Source organism: Dama dama, chromosome 9, assembly GCF_033118175.1.
Source record: "Dama dama isolate Ldn47 chromosome 9, ASM3311817v1, whole genome shotgun sequence".
In the NCBI taxonomy this organism is placed as follows: Eukaryota; Metazoa; Chordata; class Mammalia; order Artiodactyla; family Cervidae; genus Dama; species Dama dama.
Window position 1 is genome coordinate 64,254,085 of NC_083689.1, and position 25,127 is coordinate 64,279,211.

At 39.8% G+C, this 25,127-nt stretch overlaps 1 protein-coding gene across 1 annotated transcript in view; it reads right to left on the reverse strand.

Moving 5' to 3' along the window:
• Window positions 1-6,524: 6,524 nt before the first annotated feature.
• DCTN4 (dynactin subunit 4) overlaps window positions 6,525-25,127 on the reverse strand; it is a 30,821-nt gene continuing 12,218 nt past the window's right edge. The window contains exons 6-13 of the mRNA XM_061151751.1: window positions 24,628-24,701; window positions 24,295-24,407; window positions 23,886-23,995; window positions 19,985-20,058; window positions 17,292-17,346; window positions 16,186-16,293; window positions 11,846-11,943; window positions 6,525-9,124 (exon numbers count right to left, since the gene is read on the reverse strand). Coding sequence (XP_061007734.1) covers window positions 8,911-9,124; window positions 11,846-11,943; window positions 16,186-16,293; window positions 17,292-17,346; window positions 19,985-20,058; window positions 23,886-23,995; window positions 24,295-24,407; window positions 24,628-24,701 — 846 coding nt within the window. The 3' untranslated portion in view covers window positions 6,525-8,910. The remainder of the gene's footprint in view (window positions 9,125-11,845; window positions 11,944-16,185; window positions 16,294-17,291; window positions 17,347-19,984; window positions 20,059-23,885; window positions 23,996-24,294; window positions 24,408-24,627; window positions 24,702-25,127) is intronic.

Consider the following 25,127-nt stretch of genomic DNA (forward strand, 5'->3'; position numbering starts at 1 on the left):
GAACAACTATCCTTTTGGGTTTGACTTCTCTTGCAGATGGTGACTGCAGCCATGAAATTAAAAGACGCTTACTCCTTGGAAGGAAAGTTATGACCAATCTAGACAGCATATTAAAAAGCAGAGACATTACTTTGTCAACAAAAGTCTAGTCAAGGCTACGGTTTTTCCAGTAGTCATGCATGGATGTGAGAGTTGGACTATAAAGAAAGCTGAGCGCAGAAAATGGATGCTTTTGAACTGTGGTGTTGGAGAAGACTCTTGAGAGTCCCTTGGACTGCAAGAAGATCCAACCAGTCCATCCTAAAGGAGATCAGTCCTGGGTGTTCACTGGAAGGACTGATGTTGAAGCTGAAACTCCAATACTTTGGCCACCTGATGCGAAGAACTGACTCATTTGAAAAGATCCTGATGCTGGGAAAGATCGCGGGCAGGAGGAGAAGGACGAGATGGTTGGATGGCAACACCGACTCAATGGACATGAGTTTGAGTAAACTCCGGGAGTTGTTGATGGCCAGGGAGGCATGGCGCACTGCAGTTCATGGGGTCGCAAAGAGTCAAACATGACTGAGCAACTGAACTGAACTTGGCATACTGTATTTGAAATTCATCCATATTGTTACATATACCAGTAATTTGTACCTTTTTATTGCTGAGAATTTCACTGTATGGATGTATTTGGGGTTAAAACACACACATTTGCTAACTAATGGACATTTGAGTTATCCAGATTTCAGTGAATACAAACAAAAGCATTAAAAACATTCACATACAGGTTGTTGTATAGACATAGGTTTTCATTTTGCATGTGGATTGGGATTGCTTGATCATATGGTCTATTTTTTCCTGTATAGGAAATTGCTTGGGTTTTTTTTAATCTGAGCTTCAAACATTTGTGATTTGTTGTCCTTCATTATAGTTTGAAAATTCTTAACAGTTTTAAATATTCTTTAAATATTCTGCCCAGTTTCTTCTCTGTCTGGGACTCCAGTGACATATTAGACTGTATGATATCAGCCCATAGACCTTGAGGGCTTCCCTGGTAGCTCAGACAGTAAAGAATCTGCCTGTAATGCAGGAAACCCTGGTTCAATCCCTGGATTGGAGAGATCTCCTGGAGGAGGGAATGACAACCCCCTCTAGTATTCTTGCCAGGTAATTCCATGAACAGAGGAACCTAGTGGGCTACAGTCCATGGGCTCACAAAGAGTCAGGCACAACTGAGCAACTGCTATATATTATTATTCATAGACCTTGAGTACTGTTTTCTTTTTGGGAGTTTCAGTTTGGATAATTTCTATTCATCTGTTTCCGAGTTTCCTGATTATTTCCTCAGGTATGATAAGGTGTTCTGATGAGCCCAGAAAAGATATTCCTCATCTCTGATCCTGTGGTTTTCATTTCAGCTTGTCCCTTTCTTATAGTTTGTTTGCTGAAATCTGCTCATGTATATTATCCCAATTTTCAACTAGATCTTCAACATGTTAATCAGAGTTAAATCCCTGACCAGTAGTTCCAATATCTAGGTCATATGTGAATAGAGTCTTATTGTTTTGTCTATCACAAATGGGTTGACTTTTTTCTTGCTTCTTTGTGTATCTCAAAGTTTTTATTGAATGCCAGTTGTTACTTATATATCAGTAGAGACTTAAGTCAATAGTATTAATGTCTGGAAAAAAGCAAGTCTCTTCTTCTGCCAGGCCATTTGTGTGGGGTTTGGTCAGTCTAGGCAGGAACTGGGCTAGGTTTCGGCTTTGTTGTTGCTATTCTTGCCTTTAGTGTACCACAGATTTCAGATCGCTGATGTTATTTTGTCTTTTGCTTGGGACTGTAGAATTTTTCTCAAGTGTTCATACTTCATCCTTAGCTTTCAGCTGTTGTGCATAACTGCACCATAACGACAGGTCTCTATGCCCTTTGCCCATGCCCCCAGCAACTGCTTGCTGGGTTGGTAGTCAGAGAGAAGTCAGGGTTCTTTGTTCTAATTCAGCCTCAGTCTTTAGTAAGTCCTTTGTGCCCAGTCCTTGGGAATGAGTCTCTTCTCAGCATTCTTGTCCCTCCTTTCTGTGGCAGCCAAACCCCGACTTGTATCTGTGGTTGGTCTTGAGAGGGAGTTTCCTGCCCCTCTTGCATTGGCAGGAGGCCTTTAATGGTAATGGTATAAAATCCTGGAGCTCAGGATTGAATCCTGTCCCTCCCAAGAGTAGAGGTTTTTTCTTACCTTGGCCCAGCAGCAATGAGTTTACATGTGCCCTATGTAGACAGGGTTTTCTGCTCCCCCCAGTGGCGTAGGCCTTTTTTGCTCTTATTGAGGGAAGGACCTAGGCAGGGAGAAGCAAGGTTTCATGACTTTCCTATGCCTCCTTCCTTTGCATGCCTCCAAACCCAGGGAGGCGCTACAGAGGTTCAGCACCCCCATTCCTCCCAAGTCTATGAACACAGGGTGGAGTTTTTTGTTTTGTTTTTTTTAGGGTGGAGTTTTTGGGAAAAGCTGGTCTGTGCATGCACGGTCCCTCAATATCTCAGGCTCCCAGGGGTTTTATACTGTCATGTTAGCTTGAGTTTGGCCTTTAGCAATTCTTTAATATTTTAGTTGATTTTCTCTTATCTGCGTATATGATGGTCAACACTTCTCCCATGCCCTGCTACAGGTGAACAAGTCTACATCCTGTCTCTCCTTGGAGGGGTTTGTCCATCCTTGAAATTCAGGCTAGTTGACTGCCCTGCCACATTCGCCATCTGACAGACCCAATAAAATGCATGATTTTGTCATCTATCCAGTTTTCTGTTTGAGTCAGGGTGATACTCTTTCCAGACAGCTACATCACAGGCCTAAGTGGAACTTCTGAGTCTCCTTTTACCTAATATATTTTAAGAGGAACATTTTTAAAATCACTTCGGTAAATGTTAAATCATATCACGTGTGTATCGTATCACATGATGTAGCCTTAAGAACAAATACAATGAAAACCAAACAGTACTTTTCAGTAAGCTACTGTTGTCTGCCAAAGGCTGAGCCAGAAGCCCATGTTTTAAGAAAAAAAAAGTGTTACATAGGACTTCCCAGGGGGCGCAGTGGATAAGAATCTGCAAGTCAATGTAGAGAACATGGGTTCCACCCCTCGTCCGGGAAGACTGCACACGCTGTGGAGCTGCGTGCCACAACTCCTGAAATCTGTGTGCTCCAGGGACCGCAACAAAGGGTAGCCCCCAGTCTCCAAAACTAGAGAAAGCCCTGGAGCACCAAAGACTCAGCACAGCCATGAATAAATAAAATTATATATATATATAAAAGTGTTACATAAAAGAACTGATATTTACCTTTGATGTAACAGAAAGATGGGTGGGAAGGGGAGCAGGGCATGAAAATGAAACAACTTTTTGACTGTTTGATTCCATGTTATTTAATGTTACTTTTGCTTCACTGTCTTGTGTAGGCAGTTTATATTGTGAAATAAATTTCACTATAGATGTCCCTGACCACTAGAAAATGGGGATAAATAAAGGTTGACCCTTGAACAACACAGTTTTGAACTGCATGGGTCCACTCATACACACTCCCTGCCCCCTGTCCAGTAAACACATACTACAGTACTATACAATCTGCAACTTGGTTAAATCCATGGATACAGAACCTTGGATACAGAGGCTAACTATAAACTTATACACAGGTTTTTACCCGTGTCAGTGTCCTTAACCCCTGCACTGTGCACTGTTCAAAGATCAACTATATTGCAATTGAGCAAGTGACTTAGCTCTTGAGTTTTTTAATTTATTCCAGACTACCCTTTGACTGGAATATACTGGGTTGGCCCAGAAGTTCGTTTTGAGTTTTTCCTTAACAACTTATGGGAAAACCCTAACAAACTTTTTGGTCAATCCAGTAGAAGAAACAACAAAAGGGCCTGGATTTGGCTCTGTAGGGGTGTGCAGTATAGCAAAGGAGTAATACATAGACAAAACCCAGTAATAGGAAGCGGTAAATGCCCTGGTGGCTCAGATGGTAAAGTGTCTGCCTGCAATGCAGGAGACCCGGGTTTGATCCCTCGGTCAGGAAGATCCCCTGGAGAAGGAAATGGCAACCCACTCCAGTACTCTTGCCTGGAAAATTCCATGGATGGAGGAGCCTGGTGGGCTACAGTCCATGGGGTCGCAAAGAGTCGGACACGACTGAGAGACTTCACTTCACTTCAAATGCCCTGGAAAGGTTAGGTACTAAAGATTAAGACCACATCTAAATGGGATGAAGAGAGAGGTGAGAGCAGGAAATTAACTCTGGAGAAGGCACAGTGAGGAAAAAGTATCCTAGGCAGAGATGACACCAGCACAAGAGAGGTCAAAGCAAGTAAGATATTTGGCTTATGACCAAAAAAAAGCATATATATACATATATATATGATACATATTATATATATATATATTTTTTTAAGATAAAAGGTCAACAGCTATATAAACAAGAAAAAGGCAGATGGTATTATTTAACAAATACTAGTTGCCTGCTACTTGCCAGGCATTGCTCTATGCTCTGCAGATATATCAGTTAAAAAAAAAAACAACACACTACGGAGCTTACATAAGCTCCATAAGTACAATGAATCAATAAATATATAGTGCTGGATGGTGATTAGTGCTACTGGGGGAAAAAAGCCACAAAGAAGGGGGATATATGTCTATTAGTGGAGAGCAGTTTACATGGTTATCTGGAGAGGTCATGGAAAGCCTGAGGAGGAAGCAATTAAAACATAGATCTGACTGGCGGGGGTTTGGGTCATCCAGGAGTCGAGGAGAAGTTCTCCAGGCAGAGGGAACAGCCAGTGCAAAGACCCTGAGAGGGTGCCTCCTGGGGTGACTCAGGAACAGGAGAGCCCCGTGGCTGGGATGCAGTGAGCACAGGGATGTACTTGATGAATTCGGGGAGGCAGGGGGAAGCAGTGGGGTTCAGTTCCTATAGGTCCTCCTAAGTTATTGTAAGGACTTTGTTTTGCTCTTGAGCAAGCTAAGAAGCCAAAGGATTTTAAGCAGCAAAATGACTCTGGCTGCTATGCTGAGAACTGACTAAAGAGTGGGGCAGGGACCAGGATGGCTTCAAGATCAATTTAGACCTTACTGGATTAATCATCTAGGGGTCTATGTAGATGACCTGATTTAGCCCAGGACAGTAACCCTGGAGAGGCTGTGGAGTGGTCACAGTTTGAAGACAGAACTGAAAGGGGTTGCTGACTTACGGCATGTGGCATGTAAGAGGAGTCATTGGTGATGTGTGGTGATGTGAGCAACTGAAAGTATACAACTGCCAGCTGCTCATTCGCTTCAGTCATGTCTGACTCTTTGTGACCCCATGGACGGTAGCTTGCCAGTCTCCTCTGTCTATGGGATTTTCCTGACAAGAATACTGGAGGGGGTTGCCATTTCCTCCTCCAGGGGATCTTCCCCACCCAGGGACTGAATCGGTGTCTCCTGCATTGCAGGCAGATTCTTTACCACTGAGCCACCTACTGGAAGCCATCTAGTTAGGGATGAATCTGCTGGAGAGGCAGATGCGGTGACAGAAAATCCAGACCATGGTTTTGGACTTTCATAAGAGTAGAGTTGGTATGTAAACTTGGGAATGGCTTGAAAAATGGGTGAGATCGCTAACAGTGAGTAGAAATAAGACCTGGCATATGCTCCAAGGTTAGGAAGATGGAATAGAACTAGCAAAGGACACAAAAGCAAGTTGCCAGAAGGGTACAAAGAAAACCAAGAGAGCTGTGTTCTAGAAACCAAGTGACTCATTCTTTCAAGCAGGGAGGCATCCACTGGCAGATGCCACCCACGTACTAAAGAGGTAAGATCTGAAAACTGACCTCTGTATTTAACGGGGTGGACTGCTGGGGACCTTCACAAGGACTGTTTTGGTGATGTGGTGGTGGTGGCGGCAGCCTAAGTGGAATGGGTTCGGATGAAAATGGAAGGAGGAACTGGAAGGTAAAGCTGGGAGCTTTGCTGAAAAGGGAATAGAAAAATGGAGTGGTGGCTGAAGAGGGGCGTTAGGTCAATTTTTTAAAGATTAATCACAGCATGCCAATGGAAATGATGCAAGAGAGGGAGGGGGAGAAACCGCTGAAGTGCATTCCTTGAATAGGTAAGAAGGTGAGACCGAGCGCAGTAAGTGGTGGCACTGGCTTTAGCCAAGAGGAACATGATCAATTCACTACAATAAAAGGAGGGAAAAGCTGAGTACAAATCAAAGTGGATGAGTGGCTACTGTACATTTAGAAGGTATCTTTGCCAGCAATGATGCAGGAGAAAAGTTGGTTGAGTCCTAACAATGTAACATTTACACAACAGTTCTGAGATAGGGAGCTCAAGCAACATCTATCTATATAATGTTACAGTGAACTACATTGAGGTTTTACCTTAGTTCATTTTAAGAAATGAGAAGGGAGCATGCCCCACTGACTCTCATGCTAACTGCTGACTCCACCCTCCCCAAGCACTGGTATGCTATTCCAATCAGCCATCATGAAACCAAACAAAAGACACACTCAAGCTTTGTCTGCTTTATTTCACTACATGAAGTTAAGCAATAAGGCAAAATAGTAACCTGTCATTCATAAAGACCAAGGAGTGCCTCTCATTCCCAAAATGGACCAAAAAGGATATTTCTTTACAAATATGCATGACATTTAGCTCATTAAGTCTATAAACAGTCTGAACAAAAGAAAACTCTAGTTGGCCAATCAAATCACAAATTCAGATTAAATTCCCCAAATTGCAGTTTCTAGTGCTAATGACATCTAATTTGCTTGCAGTTGTACACACTCACCATACTTTAAAAATCTTGCACCTGATCTAATATAAAAAACAAACAAATAAAAGTCCAAATTCACCAGCTGCAGATATTGAACCATTTCTACTAACACACAGAATTACCGGCTTGTACTGAAAACTATCTAGAAGAAACATTAAATCAATAGCTCTGTTATTCTGCGAGTTAACTTGGCTTCTGAGGAAAAAATTCTATGATCAAAAGTGTTTTTGTGTTTCTGTGTCACATGAGGGTGATGAGACCCGTTACTTCAACATTGTTATTTCTGGGAACAAACACCAGCTATATGCCATAAATGCGTAACAGTGTGTAGTCTGTGCAAACATGTAAACACAGGACGTTGTTCTCTACCTTGAGGTTCATCTCCTCCACTGGCAAATATGAAGCACTGGCGTCATGGCAGGCTGTAGCAGGTAGTGAAATAGAAATTAATTTGACACTTTGTGTGGTCACAAAAACTTAAAACAATTTCTACAGTTTGCAAATTTGTCATTATACAACACGCTGCCCCAACTCCTAAGAGGCTAAGCCTTATTACTGTCATAATATTAGAGATATGACTTCTTTTTTTCTAATGCTGCAGCACATATATTACTCTGTAGAATATTGTTTCATAATATTGGTTTGATCTTAAGAGTACTATTTAGTGTCTTTCAAAGGTTTTCTAAATATTTCTACCTTCCAAGGGGAGCTGAAAAGTTACTGTGTCCTATATTTTAAATTGCTATATACATTTTTTTTAAACTAAAGGCTTGAACTTAGAAACAAAACCAGGGTATAAACAGGAAATTTCTCTTTCCCCCAAAAGTCTGTTGGCCACTTGCTAACAATACATTTATGGAAATGTGGTGCAGCTGGTGGTCTACTTTGTCAAGTCTCATTTTAGAAAACATCACAGAAACTAAGGTTGGCAAGCCAACTCCAGGATACCAAGTGAAAACAGCATGTGTGTTGTTAGGCAAGTATTCTGGGCTGCTTGTTGAACTATTTTATGGTTTATGATCAAAACGGTCTTATGTGACAAACTGTACGGTAAAAGTCATAAACTCAGGAAGGAGGAAGGTTTCTTCTTAATATCCAATTTTGGATTAAGAGATTACAAATGTTACTTTCCTCTTTAATCACTGGAAAGAACATTAGTTCAGATCATGATAAACATCTAACCTTTAAGATATTTTCTGCATTCCAGAAGTGAACTTGCCCACCAAGTTTTCTTTGGGCTCTTTCCAGGTCCCAAATACTCAACAACTTACTGAGTTAAAGAGGCAGAGAGAAGAAGGGGTACGGAGTAAGACATATAAAGCATGCCTCCCTGTGGCAGCATCAATCCCTGGATATTGTGGCAACAGTTAAAATGAATAGAATTTGCCACGCCAGTGACATGACATGCAATTGCTTCCTTCTCAAATTTTCCCTAGGAGAAAAAGTTCCATATTCTGCTGGGAAAAAAATTTTAAGAGCAACTAATACGTAAGTATCCTACATTCACTTAAAGAGGTCAAATGAAGGTGCCTTAACTATTTCACAGGTCTTTCCAATCATCGCAAAACTAAAGACAACGTGACAATTCTATTTTCCTGCCAAATGGATGGGAGCCAGGAGGCAAGGAAAGGGATATATATTTAGAGTGCTAGACTATATCCAGTGGAATGCAAAAAGCAGTTGGTACAACACTGAGACCAGTGCCAGGTCATCAATAGCAGGTCTAACTTTTGGTTATTTTACGTTTTCATCTGTGAGACTGATCCTTTATGAGATCAGGTCGGGAGATTGTATGGACAGTTTCTCAAGTGGTCAATTGAATGCCACTCCAAGGAACAGCCACCCCCTTTCTTGGGACGGAACTGTGCTGCTGTGAGTCAACGTGCAGGGGTTCAGTGAGGGAGACAGACTTGTGGGTGTGAACAGAGGAGGGAACCAGAGGTACAGCAGCCGCTGTGCTCCTAACGCCTTGCCTGTGCACCCACCTTCCCCGGAACAGGACTCAGTAGTGCACGGTACACCATTATAAACAAGGCCTAACGAAGCAGCGGCTTCCACACCGTAACAACGCAGGTTCGTGGTGATGCTGTCCTTTGGGATCTGCCCGCCAGCGGAGCATTTTAAGGAAGAAGCGGGCCCAAGCTGAGCTCCACATGCTGGGTGAGCCAGATGACTTCTGCGCCCTGGTCAGTTTCTTCCATGGGGCGGATGGGAGTGGCCAGGTTTTTAAAATCATGCTTCATCTTAAAGCACACGGTCACTTCGCCCTCCTCACGTTGTGGGGTCACTTTGATGAAAATACCCACTTTGTTGGCCTTTCTGAAGGCTATAATGCTATGGAAGGAAATAAGCACAGCATTAGGCAGGTCACAGGTCAGCCAAGCCAGTTAGACTCACAGTCATTTTATGGCCCACAGGAAATCTCTGATGACAAGATATGATCAGAATCCCGTTTGTCAACAATGAAGAGTTTCTTCAGCAAAATGCCCATCTCCTTATTTTATTACAAAAGTAAAATACAGTCATAAAACTTAAGATAGGAAAAAGTAAATCTTTCTTCTTACTTTCCTCTTCAGTATACAGAGAAAAACTGTCAACAGTTTGGCTCTTGACCTACTACATATTTTTCCATGCACTTACATTTTTATCTTTTTTTAACCAAAACAAAAGGGACACACTATTCTGTAACAAGCTTTTTTCCCACTGTTTATCACAAACACCTGTCCATATTGGTATATATAGATCTTCTCCATTTTACTTAATGGATGCAGAGCAACCATAATTTGTTTATACTGATTTCCTGTTACAAACATATTTTCACATTAACTTCTATAAACATGTGGTAATATTTCTACAGGATACAGACTGGTGCTAACTCAGAGCTTTAAAGAATGTCTGGAATATCATAGATCAGTGTATCTTGCAAATAGTCTCTGTGAATTAGGAATTTTTAGAATAGAAAAAAATCTCTAGTTGAAGTTTCCATCTCAGTTTTCTGATATGTACTTGAAGTTTGTGTTTAAACAGTTTAGCTTCAAAAGTAAAAAACAATGAAATAAACAGAACTTGATCTACTATCCAAATGATACTCAACTACTGTAAGAAAAGTTACTGAAACTATTTACATATTATCCACTATTATGTACTATTAATTTCCAGATATCTGGAAGTCCTATAAAGTACAATACTGTGAAACATAATTAAGCATTATACTAGCACAACCATTTTGAACTAACTAAATTTTATTTATATTAGATTCATTTAAAAAATTCAATTAAAAATAGTTAAAAAAAGTCTTTCTAGCCTTAATTTCCCAGGCAACCACTGATGCCTGGGAAGCTTTAAAAAAAAAAATTCAGATTCTTGGTGCCTACCTAGACCTGCTAAAGAGACGCTGTGGGGAGGTACTCTATATGGAATTTAAGAAAAAACAATTAAAACACCCAACCTGGTGCTTTCTGAAGTTAACCCAAGTGTTTCGATCACTGTACTAACCTCACCTTTGCTGTCACTTGGTTTTTCTAATTTGTCCCATGTTATTATATTTGTTCTCTCCAGTATCTTGGTGAGGAAGCTTTTAATCATTTTGTTAAAAAGCCTTAAATGTGCCCTATACTAGTGTACTAAATGCTATTGCTTTTCAGCTCAAAGCACATTCTTTGTTTTCTTAATTTATTTTCTTGACCACACCACACATCTTGTGGGATCCTAGTTCCCTGAACAGGGATGGAATCTGGGCCCTCTGAAGTGGAGGTGTGGAGTCCTAACCACTGGACTGCCAGGGAATTCCCTAAGCCCACTTTCTGTATCCTGCTTTGTGACACAGGATTCTGCTAACCACACTCCTGCTTTTTAGGCTGGCTGCCTTCAGGGGCTCTAACAGAGACCAGTAGCCTCTGGGAAGAAGGGGCTGCTCCTCTGGGTGAGCCTCCTATCTCTGTGCAGCTCCAGCAGGCAGCACGCCAGCAATGCGTCTTCACTCAGGAAGTGGCATATCCAGGTGTGGTTTCCAACTGCATAACCAGCTTCAGCATGCCACTCTGCCTCTGCCAGCCTGCCATGCCAGCACCAGTCAGGCAGTGTCCCCTCCCTCCCCCATTTCCCAGAGGTCTGAGTTGCAGCTCCACGGGGTTCCTCCTTCCTTCAAGCTTCTAAATTCTAATCATTTTATAACCATTTCTCTTAATTCTCTTAGCCCTAGGCATGGTAACTGCTTCACTGAATTGCCATCTCTGGGATATTTCAGATTTCTTTTTAACTTTTAAAGTTACCCAGTTAACAAGTCTTCATATTAAATTCTCTCTGTTCAAATAACAGATGTGATTTCTGTTTTTTAGACTGAAAGCTAACCAAAATATTCCTCATCTGGGAAAGGTTTGGCTTTTACTTCTCAGTTAATAACTGAGAAGTATTAGGTATGAGAGAATAAAATCTATTAATCACTCAAAGAGGGACAGCTGGCGGGGAAGTTGACAAATCCAATGATAAATCTCTGGGGAAAGAGTACTGTACCCTGTACACAACCATTAACAAACATGCACCTGAAAATTTTTTACCATGGGAAACACAGGTTAAGACAATTGTGCTTACAGAATGATCCTAATTATGGAAATATTACTGGTGTTTATCTCTGGTGGTGAGATTTCATTTTCTTCTTCATATATATGATTTAATATATCCTAATATCCTATAATATGGGTTTCCCTTGTGGCTCAAGTGGTAAAGAATCTGCCTGCAATGTGGGAGACCTGGGTTCGATCCCTGGGTTGGGAAGATCCCCTGGGGAAGGGAAAGGCTACCCACTCCAGTATTCTGGCCTGGAGAATTTCATGGACTCTATAGTCCATGGGGTCACAAAGAGTCGGACACGACTGAGCAACTTTCACTTTCACTTCACTAATATATCTTCGTATGTATCAGTGAATAATAATAAATAGGAAGAAAAAACTACTTAAATTCAGGTAAGAAAACAGATCTACCAGTGGGCCTCCTGTAAACCAGCCAGCTGTGGCGTGTGGGTGGGAGGGTGGGGTGGGTCACAGGAAGCTCACTCACTCAGGATCGTCCTGGAAGTCCTGGGGCTCTGCCAACTCGTCATACTCTGCTGCTGCATCCTTGCCGGCTAACACGAGCTCTTTGGGAGGCACCACCACCTGGAGAGCAGCACAGACAGGCTGGCCTCAGAAGGGGTCGGTGCACTGCAAGCATTCACCCAACAGAGGACAGCAAAGCACTGCCCTGACACAGACATACAGAAGAAAGCAGCAAGTTTCAAGAAACATACAACATTGCTTCACTTACAAAAAGTTTAAAAGCATATTGTTTGGGAATACAGACATGTATGATAAAAGATTAAGAACAAAGAAATTTAAGGGAATGAAAAAGTCAAGAGAGTGCTTAGTTCATTGGGGTTGCCATAGGTAATTCAAGTGGGAGGACATGGGGGCTTCAATTGTGCCTTCAATGTTTTATTTCTTAAGGGGCTGGTGGAACATGGGTGTTTAGTATATTGTTCTCTATACTCTGTGGTATAAAAAAAGAAAAACAAAAAGGAGAAACACATAAAACATATAAAGGAGAAAAACACATAAAGGAGAAACTTAAAACTTCCAACAATACAAGAGAAGATTCTACACATGGACATCACCAGATGGTCAATACTGACATCAGACTGATTATATTCTTTGCACCCAAAGATGGAGAAGCTCTACACAGTCAGCAAAAACAAGACCGGGAGCTGACTGTGGCTCAGATCATGAACTCCTTATTGCCAAATTCAGACGTAAGTTGATGAAAGTAGGGAAAACCACTAGACCATTCAGGTATGACCTAAATCAAATCCCTTTTGATTATACAGTGGAAGTGACAGATTCAAGGAATTAGATCTGATAGACAAGAGTGCCTGAAGAACTATAGACGGAGGTTCATGATGTTGTACAGGAGGCAGTGATCAAGACAATCCCCAAGAAAAAGAAATGCAAAAAGGCGAAATGGTTGTCTGAGGACGCCTTACAAATAGCTGAGAAAAGAAGATAAGCTAAAGGCAAAAGAGAAAAGGGAAGATATACCCATTTGAATGCAGAGTTCCAAAGAATAGCAAAGAGAGATAAGAAAGCCTTCCTCAGTGATCAATGGAAATAGAGCAAAACAATAAAATGGGAAAGACTAGAGATATCTTCGAGAAAATCAGAGATACCAAGGTAACATTTCATGCAAAGATGAGTACAATAAAGGACAGAAATGGTATGGACCTGACAGAAGCAGAAGAGATTAAGAAGAGGTGGCAAGAACACACAGAAGAACTATACAAAAAAGATCTTAATGACCCAAATAACCACGATGGTGTGATCACTCACCTAGAGGCAGACATCCTGGAATGCGAAGTCAAGTGGGCCTTAGGAAGCATCACTACAAACAAAGCTAGTGGAGGTGATGGAATTCCAGCTGAGCTATTTCAAATCCTAAAAGATGATGCTGTTAAAGTGCTGCACTCAATCCGCCACAAATTTGGAAAACTCAGCAGTGGCCACAGGACTGGAAAAGGTCAGTTTTCATTCCAATCCCAAAGAATGTTCAAACTACCGCACAACTGTACTCATCTCACATGCTAGCAAAGTAATGCTCAAAATTCTCCCAGCCAGGCTTCACCAGTACGTGAACCGTGAACTTCCAGATGTTCAAGCTGGATTTAGAAAAGGCAGAGGAATCAGAGATTAAAGTGTCAACATCTGTTGGATTATAGAAAAAGCAAGAAAGTTCCAGAAAAACATCTACTTCTGCTTTATTGACTATGCCAAAGCCTTTGACTGTGTGGATCACCACAAACTGTGGAAAATTCTTCAAGAGATGGGAATATCAGACCACCTTACCTTACCTGCCTCCTAAGAAATCTGCATGCAGGTCAAGAAGCAACAGTTAGAACCAGATATGGAACAACAGACTAGTTCCAAACTGGGAAAGGAGTTCATCAGTCAAGGCTGTATATTGTCACCCTGCTTATTTAACTTCTATGCAGAGTACATCATGCGAAATGCCGGGCTGGATGAAGCACAACCTGGAATCAAGACTGCCAGGAGAAATATCAGTAACCTTAAATAACACAGATGACACCACCTTTATGGTAGATAGCAAAAAAGAACTCAAGACCCTCTTGATGAGAATGAAAGAGACTGAAAAAGCTGGCTTAAAACTCAACATATAAAAAACAAAGATCATGGCATCTGGTCCCATCACTTCATGACAAATAGATGGGTAAACAGTGGAAACAGTGACATATTTTATTTCGGGGGGCTCCAAAATCACTGCAGATGGTGACTGCAGCCATGAAATAAAAAGATGCTAGCTCCTTGGAAGAAAAGGTATGACAAACCTAGACAGCGTATTATGAATCAGAGACATTACTTTGCTGACAAAGGTCTGTCTAGTCAAAGCTATGGTTTTTCCAGCAGACATGTTTGGATGTGAGAGTTGGACCATAAAGAAGGCTGAGGGCTGAAGAATTGATGCTTTTGAACTGTGGGGTTGGAGAAGACTCTTGAGAGTCCCTTGGCCTGCAAGGAGGTCAAACAAGCCCATCCTAAAGGAAATCAGTCCTGAATATTCTATTGATAGGATTGACCCTGAAGCTGAAATTCCAATACTTTGACCACCCCGATGCAAAGAACGACCCTGATGCTGGGAAAGATAGAGGTGGGAGGAGAAGGGGATGACAGAGGATGAGATGGTTGGATGGCATCACCAACTCGCTGGACATGAGTTTGAGCAAGCCTTGTGAGTTAGTGATGGACAGGAAAGCCTGGCGTCCTGCAGTCCATGGGGTCGCAAAGAGTCAGACACGACTAAGCGACTAAACTGAACTGAAAGGAGAAACAGTGGTTCCAACATATTTTCTGAAATGGGAATATTGGCTATGTTTATGGCCATGAAAAACAGTTTTCTTCAGACTTAGCCTTTGGCTGTAACTAGGCTTCAACTTTGCTATGTTAGAGGTTAACAGATAACAATGTTAATAAAATGTCTAATTATGGAAATAAATGTGGCTGGGGAGCTGAAAGAGAAAAGCAGCAAATTCATAAGCTGGGTATATTTATCAGGCACTTATTTCTATATGGATAGAGACACTGGATAGATAGCTCACCAGTGTTATTTTGAAAAGGAGCAAGGACAGATGAGTGTCATCTCTCTTTGGAAGTGATGCTGGGAAATGAATCATTAAAAAGCAGAAGGAAAAATAAAGAGATAAATTCTCTACTAATAAGCATAACTTGAAAAACGGCTAATTAAAGATATAGGCATCCTTTCTGCTGATTTGTGATGAATATCATGCTGAATTATGAGTCAATAAAATGGTCTATTATAGAGAAAAGTTCTTGTTCTAAAATTTCAAGTACTAGATGAATCATGAAGTAAAATGTAGAAAGGTCTCAGTTCATTCATTCAAGTAATACTGAGAGTCAAAATTGCCTATTTTAATATTTAGTGCCACGTATACTCTATGTAGGGCTTCCCAGGTGGTGCTAGTGGTAAAGAACACACCTGCCAATGCTGGAGACACAAGAGACGCGGGTTCAATCCCTGGGTCAGGAAGATCCCCTGGAGGAGGGCATGACAACCCACTCCATTACTATTGCCTGGAGAATCCCACGGACAGAGGGGCCTGGCGGACTATGGTCCACAGGGTTGCAAAGAGTTGGACATGACTGAGGTGACTTAGCATGCACACACACATGCATACTCTATGTAAGCAGAGGGGATCTAGCTGAGGCACATCAGCTTTTAAAAGGAAATGTCATTTCCTTTGCATCTTGAAGAATGAGTATGCCTCAGGCAGAAAGAGAGGTATGGGAAGGAAGAATTCTAGGTAAAATGAGTAGCATATATAATTCTCCAGGAACATTAGAGTTTATGACCCACTGGATCTGCTTGGATCTCAATTAATGTGCATGATCTAGAGTACACTAGATTTAGTCATTTTAGGGAAGATCATCACGGAAGAAAAGAGATGAGGATATCAAGGAGCTCTTAAGCTATGCCAAGGAATTTAGTTTATTCCAACGTCAGAGGGACACCAAACAAGCAGCCTGCCATGATCAAAGCTAAATCTTAGAAAGATAATCCTAACTGCAAGACAGAAGATGGGCTGGGGTGGAAGTGGGGGTGAACTAAAAACAGGGAGTTAGAAAGTCACTGTCATAGTCCATGTGAGAAATGATGAAACCCTCAAAAAGGGCAGCGGCAGTGTGCCTGCAGATAAAGTAGAAAATTCTAGAGGTGAAATCAAGAGAACCTGAAGACTGGATGTGAAAATGAGAGTGTGGAGTCTTTCTTTAAAGCAGGTCAAATGAGGCCACTCCAGCAAAGTCAGGGTCACTCAGAATGAAGCAAAACACTCCTACCTTAGCAGTGCTGTTGATATTATCAGGGTCCCCCTCCTCGCACTCCAAAAGAGTCACATGGGTGAGGTTCTCCACTGGATTCGTGAGAGTCAGGAGGACCTGGCTCTCCTGGGGAAAAGGAATGGTATCTTTCAGACATTCTTCACTGCTGCCACCTAGGTCCACCTTCTTTCATGATTATATCATAAAATCATCACCCCATGCACCCCCGCCTCCCACCATCACTCCTGAGCACCCCACCTGTACCTCTACATCACTGCATTCTTAAATGCTCACCTCCTATATTACCTATACACTAGTCTATATACTCTCTAGAGTTGCTATTTCACTGAGGAAATAGATCAGATTCCATAAAAAGGGCCAGTTACTAGATCCAGAAATTCTGAGAAACATACATTATCTAAGTGATTGTTTAAAGTTTATAACTCTTACCCTACCCAGGATGTCACTAGGACTTAAAAGAAGGAAGTCCTCATGAATAAAATATAGGAGCCACAGCCAGCCAGATGTATTAATACAGAAAAAAAAAAGGGGGGTATATCAAGACTATAGAAGACTTTTAAGATTTCTTGAACTTTTTTGGTATGCTCTTTAGATTAGCAAAATAAAAGAAATCTTTGAAATGAACAGGGACTATAAAAGTGTCTTTATTGCTGTAGAACATTCTGTAATTTGTTGGGAGGCATGTGTGGGAGTTAAGGACTCAAAGAACAGAGGGGCTGCGGTAATGAAGAAATCTATGACAACACACACACACACACACAGATGTTAGAGAATCATACACACACACAGTGTACACACACACACACACAGGAAGAGAGCTGAAGCTACCTGTGGGGTCTAATATCTCCCTTTTTACCAGCCATAATTCTACCACCATATAATGTGCACCCTGCTCCTTCTGCATATATATCAAAAATGCTACGATCAAGAATTCCAGGTTAAGGACACTTAAAATCTCAGTTCCTTTATTATTTCAAACTTCCTTCTTTTCTATCTCTTGCTCATTGAATCCTGTGTCAAATATGCACAGCCACCACATACACTAAGCACACGTCTTCAATCAATTAACTCTTTCTCTTCCCGTTAATATACATGGTACTAACCTTCATGTAGCGAAGGTTGGGAATTGACATGATTCTCACTTCTGGGATATAATTGCTGTAAGTGAATAAAAAATGTATTAATGTTCATTGTGGTCTCTTAAAAGATATGATTTTTTCTTGTTAATCAGAACATTTCAGAGAAAATTTTAAAGATTCTTCCTATCACTACAATAAGAATTTAAGACATGAAATCAAACCGGTAATGAGTTCTTTCTGAAATCTCACATGTACCTCTATATATCCATGCATCAAGGTGGATATCTCCCTTATGTATTTATTAGATATGTCTTTTGAGATTTTTATTAGTTCATTTCTGTAAATCTATACGGCAACTGGTGATAAGATCCAACACTGACTTAATAATACATTGCAGGGGTGCAAAAACAATACCACATACTTACCAAACACTTTTACATAGCATTTACTATGTGCCAGGCAATATTTGAAGTTTGTTACAAATATTAATTCATGTAATCCTCATTGCAACTGCATTAAACAGGTATTACTATTATCCCCATTATAAAGATGAAGACACTAGGCTTAGGAGAAGCAGCCTGCTGGAAGTGGCCAGGATTCAAACCTAGGCAGACTGGCTGCAGGGTCTTGCTCTTAACCGCTCTGTATCGCTACCTCTCTGAATAAGACAATAGAATATTGTACTTATGTGTACTTGTTCTGGATTCAAAACCACTGGGGTTCAAATTCCAGCTTAGTATTTATATACTAAGATATTCCTTTGTAAAGAGCAGGGCAAGATATTTAGCTCTTTGTGTCTTGGTTTCTTCAATCATAAAATGAGAACATTGAAAGTTCCTTTTTATTGTGAAGAACAAATTAAATAGTATGTACAAAAAGTGCTTGGAACAAAGCACACATAAATGTTATCATGCAAATATTAACTAAAGATAAAATCTATTGCAGAAACACTTCAAGAGGGTGCATGTAGGAGGGCATCTTAGCATTACGGTATTTTAACTTCAGACTAGCTATTTTTCATGATCGTCATCACAATTCTGAGTAATTTGATATAAAATTCAAGGGCCCCACTATCAAAGATTTGGATTTAGCTGGTCTGATTTGTGGCCAGAACGTATGTATTAAGATTCCTTGGTGACTCTGCCATGATGCCAGAAAAAAAAATACACTTTTTTCCCCAAAGAACTCTTAAAAAACTGATGTGAAGCACATCTGGCCATTCAGGATTTCTGCAAGGAGTGTAATTCTTAATTAATTCTTAATTAGGAAAGGAGTTCGTACCACATGTCACTCCTGTAGTCCTAATCAGTCATGCATTAAATAACAGTAGTTAGGGAAACAGATCTTACTGTATGGGGTTTTACAGTTACAAAGTATTTGCAAACATAATAGCTCATTTGATCCTTCTTAACAAACACATGAGGATGGCAGGACTGGTGTTATGCCCATTTCAGAGATGAGGAAAATCAGTTTAGACAAATTCTGTGACAGAACCCCTATCTGGCCCTCCTAGTTCCTTCCTCCTAAGTTACCAGACCAGTACTTATCTGCCATTTGAATGCCAATGATTTCTTTTTAATTGTTGTATAATACTCTACATGCATGTATCTCAATTTAATCAACTATTTCTTTTTTAATGGTTAATCAGTTTGACAGTAAAACTGCTTCTAGCTTTTTACCATTAAAATGTTACAACACACATCTTTTAAAAATGTATCTTTATATATTACTGGTCTTTATATATTGCTTTTGTTTCTATAGAATAGATTCATGAGATAGTACCACCAGGTTAAAATGTGTATGTCATTTTGTCTTGATATTCCAAGTCACTCTCCAGAAAGACTCTAGCAATTCACTCCACCAACAATATGTACAAGTATGTTTATCCACATTCCCATGAGCACTCAGAACTAATATTTAAAAGTTTCCTATCAAGTCTCAGCATCTTTCCATATATTTACCAGCCATTTGGAATTTCTATTCTGTGAGCGACATTATTCAAATCCTTTGCCCCACCTCATCTCCCCATCCCACCCATTCCAGGGATATTCAAGTTTTATTTATCATGGAGTAGCAAATATTCTTTCTTACTCGACTGTCTCAGGACTTTGTTGTCAATTTTGTTTTTTATAACTCATATTTTTCTCCTAAGGTCAAAGCTGGCTATTTTCCTTATTAGCTTTTGGGCTTCCTGCCTTACTGGCTCTCTCACCCTAAAGTCAAGATAATAATTTCTTAGTTATTCTTTTTGATAGATGATTTTCATACACAAAATTCCCTTCTACTGACAAGTCCCAGTGAGTTAACATGAATTTAATTATTTTCATCCCATGCAACAAAGCACTATCAGAACATTCAATAACAGTGTCACAGGATGGTCTTCCGTCTGCTATATTTATAGTTTTTTACTTTATTTTTTAAAAAGACCATCCCAAACTTAGATACTTTATCATTTGGAATGAATGACTCTCCAACCAACAACATACCACATTGCCAGAGACCATACTATTACATGTCCCTGATATAAACACCTTGGATTCTGTGTCTGTAGACTTGCCTTAAACTTCCTGTTATGTATTTCAAAACCAAAACAAGAACAGAATAGCAAGATTATTCTGATGTAGCTTCTCTCTTCTTTTTTTAAGCCAAGAGTAAGCACATTTCATAGTGGGGGGAAAACAAAACAGTAACCTGAAACACCAAGCCCAAATACTCACACAGCAACCATCTGGATTTTGAATTTGATAGATGTTGGATTAAATTCTGGCTTGCTCAAATTATGTTCACATTTCTAAAATGAAAAAAATATATAATATGTATCGGAGGAAAACAAGAATACAATCTGCTGATCCACACAGCTGTTAAATTCAGAAGCACAGCATTTAATACAGTTTGATTTTATTTTGCTGCAAGATCACATATATTTTAAAACAGTGTATATTACTGATAACCAAAATATAGGAAAGATGATGTTTTGGACTTCTGGAAATAAGCAACCACACTATCAAATATTATAACCCTTATTCTTCAAATTGAAATAACTAACAAATACTTTAAAAAATTTTTTTTATTTTTAAATTTATTTCTGGCTATGCTGGGTCTTCACTGCCATGCACAGGCTTTCTTTAGTTGTGGTTAGAGGGCTTCTCCTTGTGGTGAGTTCTCTTGTTGCAGAGTACAGGCTCTCCGAGAAGGCAATGGCACCCCACTCCAGTACTCTTACCTGGAAAATCCCATGGACGGAGGAGCCTGGTAGGCTGCAGTCCATGGGATCGCTAACAGTCAGACACGACTGAGTGACTTCACTTTCACTTTTAACCTTCATGCATTGGAGAAGGAAATGGCAACCCACTCCAGTGTCCTTGCCTGGAGAATCCCAGGGACAGAGGAGCCTGGTGGGCTGCCGTCTATGGGGTCGCACAGAGTTGGACACGACTGAAGCGACTTAGCAGCAGCAGCAGCAGCATAGGCTCTAGGTTCGCGGGCCTCAGTAGTTGCAGCTCAAGGGCTTAGTTGCTCCACAGCATGCAGGATCTTCCCGGATCAGAGACTCAGGAACCCGTGTCCCCTGCCTTGGCAGGTGGACTCGAAACCACTGAACCACCAGTGACGTCTTTAATACATACTTCTAATTAAGTGTGAACAATGTGAATTTTGCTGAGTTTTCCTCTTTCCTGTTTTCTTTTTGGCTGTGGCTTTCAGTGGCATGCAGGATCTTCCTCAATCAGGGATCGAACCCATACCCCCTGCAGTGAAAGCATGGTGTCCTAACCACTGGACTGTCAGGGAAGTCCCTTCTTTGTTTTATGTTATTATCAGTCCTTTTTAATTTCGTCTCTACTAGTCTAAAAGATACGCATTCTTGGTTTAAGTGAACTTTAACACTACACTGATTGTAGGAGGTAGGTGTAGGTACTGTAAATATTGTCTGTATTTCACAGATGATGAAAATGGGGCACGGGAAAGGTAAATAATCTGTGCAAACGTCACAGAGCCAGTAAGACTTGGAGCTGGGATTTAAATCCAAGTGCTGTGATTCCAGATCTCATGCTTTAGAATAAACAATTACTTGCTTACTATCTTGAATAGTTTCCAAGTTTAAAATTTTTTTATATTTTAAACTTATATCCAGTTTATATATCCACTTATATCCACCTATATCCAGTTTAAAATTTTTTTAACCGTAGGAAAAAAAGAACAGCATAAAGATACCAGTTACTGATCCTACTGCTCCTCTCCTCAAGGCCAACCAGTTTCTCATGTACAGCTGATGAGCATAAAAAGTATACACACACATCATCTTTCTTTTTCACAGTAACACAAAAGAGAACATTTTATATTCTTCTGCCTTTTTCACCAAATCTATCTTGGAAATTATATACCAACACACACAGAGGTATCTCTGTGTCCTTTTTAATAACTCTGTAACTTATTTAACCAGACCCAAATTGATAAATGCTTCCACAATTTTGCTACTACAAATAACACAGCAATGAGTAATCTTGTATGCAAATCACTTCCCACATGCATAAATTTATCTGTAGGATAATTTCCTAAAAGTGCATTTGTTATTTTGATGGATATTGCCAAATTGCTAACTTCTGCCAATCTGATGATTATGAAATGGTTTCTCACTGCAGTTTTAATATACACTTCCTGATTACTGTACATGTTTGAGTATCTCTCCTCTTTACTGGGAACTGGGATTCCCTCTGCCATAACTGGCACATTAGTATCTACTTGACAATTTTATAATGGGGTATTATCTTTTCCTTACTGATTTGTTATACTTCTTCACATATTCTGGATACTAATTCTCTGTCAATTACATACTTTACAAATTACTCTTCTCAGTTTATGATCTATCTTTTCATTTCTTTATGGGTTTTCCTTGTAATGGGGGTACAAATTTTAATGTGTCAAACATGTAATTTTATCCTTTATGGTTTATCTTACTATGGACTACTTATTCCCTTAACCAGAAGCCATAAAGAATATTCTTCCATATTTCCTTCTAGAAGTATTGCTCTTCATATTTACTCTTTAAAGTTTTCAAGGTTCCTAAAACTGACTTCTGTGTATCGTGTTAAGTTAGAGGACCCATTTTTTTTTTTTTTTTCCATAGAATCACTTGAGATGATTTCACAGGCTCTTCTTTCCCCAGTGACTTGAAAGGCCATTATTTGGTGAAATCAAGTTTCCCGACATGCATAAGTCTGTTTCTGCTTTCTCTATTCTGTTTCAACAGTCTATAAATCTAACATAAACAAATACTTTTCATATGTGTGTGTGTGTATATATATATATTCCCTCTTTTCTTACATAAAAAGTTATGTGCCTGCTATACACCCTGTTTTTTTTGCATTTATAAATACATCCCATATTATGACATTGTTTCTTATAGATCTGCAGTACTCATTGGGTGGATATATCGTAATCTCTACATATTTTGGTTTGTATTTGTAGAGGTGTATCTCCAGGGAGGTTGATGGGTCAATACAATACTGATTTTTTGCCTGCTGGATCTGTCCATTTCTGAGAGACAGGTGTTAAAGTCTCCAACTATGATGGTGGATTCATCTATTTCTCCTTATAGCTGTATCAGATTTTGCCTCACATGGTTTGACACACGATTGGTGGGCAAATGTACATTAGGAATGGTTGTATCTTCTTGGAGAACCGACCTCTTTATCATTATGTAATATCCTTCTTTAGCCGTGGTAACTGTCCTTACTTTGGAGTCTGCTCTGTCTGAAATGAATATGGCTACTCTTGCTTTCTTTTGATTAGTATTAGCATGGTATATTTCCTTCTTTCCTCTGGTTTCTTCCTTCCTCTATCTCTCCCTTCTTTCTTTCTATGCCTTGTTTGAATCAGGAATTAAAGTCTATACACTGTATTTGTTTGGTTGACAGGCCTAAGTCTCTTCTAATCTAATGCTGTATTATTTGACAATAGGAGCTATTAGTCACATGTCATTATTTAAATGAATTTCACCTTAGAAAGACTCAGGACCCACAGTTGCACTACCATATTTCAAGTGCTCAGTAGGCTACATGTGACTTGTGTCTAACATGCTGGACTGTACAGATAAGGAACATTTCCATCAACACAGAAAGTTCTGTTGGATGGTATTGATCTAAAATGTTTCCTTTCCCTTTTTTGGGTATTTTTTCTTTTACAGTATTTCTTTTATTAATTGAAGAGACTGATGTTTCATAGATTTCCAGAGCCTGGATTTGCTTATTTTTCTTCTTTCTTGCTTTTCTTTTAAATTGACTTTTAAAAATCAGTCCTTTTTGTTTCCTCCCTACTCTCCTAAAAGCTTTATATTCTTTCAGTATTCTTCTAGGGGTTAGCAGTATGAACTTAACCTACACATACCCCAGCTTCCACATTTGTAAAATAAGGCTAACAAAGAAGAGTCCTTACCTCACTGAGTTAGGGGCTTCAAGCTTCTCTTGAAAGCTTTAGAACAGTGCCTGCACATTGGAACATTGTCTATAAACATTTTCTAGTTACTACTTTCCAGAGGTTTTGATACTGACCAGATGCCAACTGCATTTATTTTTGCTTTTCTCTTACACAAATGACAACTCGACAGAGAGGAATACTTACTCGGCAGCGCAGGGACCGTTTGATCAGAAGATGCTTATGACGAGGATAGAGCTGTGAGGCACAGACTGGCTGGAAGTCAGGCTGTAAGAGGCGCTGCTGAAGGGTGGTCACTAGCATGAAAGGCAGAAACCATGCTTAGTTTAAGTGACTTGCTCAAAATCAGATGTATACGTGATGACTACACAAAATAACACTGCCTTTGTGACCAGCACTCTTCAAAAAAAAAAATGGAAATTTGACAGACATTTCTTCAAAGGATTACCTCTATCTTATTTTCTGCATGATTCATTTTAGTACTAACAACTACATTAAAAATCTCAAATCAAAAATAAAAATCGAAAGGCACAGAAGTAACAAAAACAGAATTAGATGTAAAATAGAAACAAAGTAGAATCATGTATAAAATTACCCTCTGTTAAATTTACTGGTCTGGTATAATAGTCTTCAGGTAGAGGTTCCACTTCATCTACAGCCTGAGCTGGCTCAATTTTTATCTCCTTCTGGTCCTCTCCTTCTTTAAGGCTAAAAGATAAAAGCAGTCATTTCTCAAGGGTCCACCTAAAAGTCCATGATATTGCTAACTAAAGTACTCCTCTATTGTAGAATATTTTTTCTAGCTAGGTTTTTCCTAAGTATGAGCATCTTCTACCCCACTGGCAACTGTTACTTTAAAACCACAGTCCTTCAATATTCATTTTGATACCAGCTTTTTCCCTCAAAGTCATTTAATGTCCAAACTTACGAAAGTCCAGCAAGGGTACTGATGGTTGTACCAGCTCTTGGTCGCTGAAGCCGGGTTCCAAGACCGTATTTGTCCTAAACAGAGTTAAGAAATTTCTCTTAGAAATTCTATTTTTATATATGCTATGTATCAAAATAAAGAATTTGGGGTGGGACAGCATGAGAAGCTCAGGGAAATAAGCAAAAAAAAAAAGCTAATTTAATAAATGCTTCTTTTAAAGACAGTAAGTGTAGCCCCACATCCTCTTATTCTCAAAATGACAACAAAAGCACCAAACATGGAGATTGAAACTACATTAATACAGTGAAAATGAGCAAAATGTGATTTTTAATCTAAAAATATCTAAGCAATGGCTTAGACCAGAAAACTATGTGAAGTATCTAAGACACACGATGAATGTCTTCTCGGAACACCAGTGATCATCTGCTAACTTTAGGGTCAGCAAGAATGATAAAAGCACTTACCACTACATGAATAGTGTGTTGCTGTAGGCCCCAAAA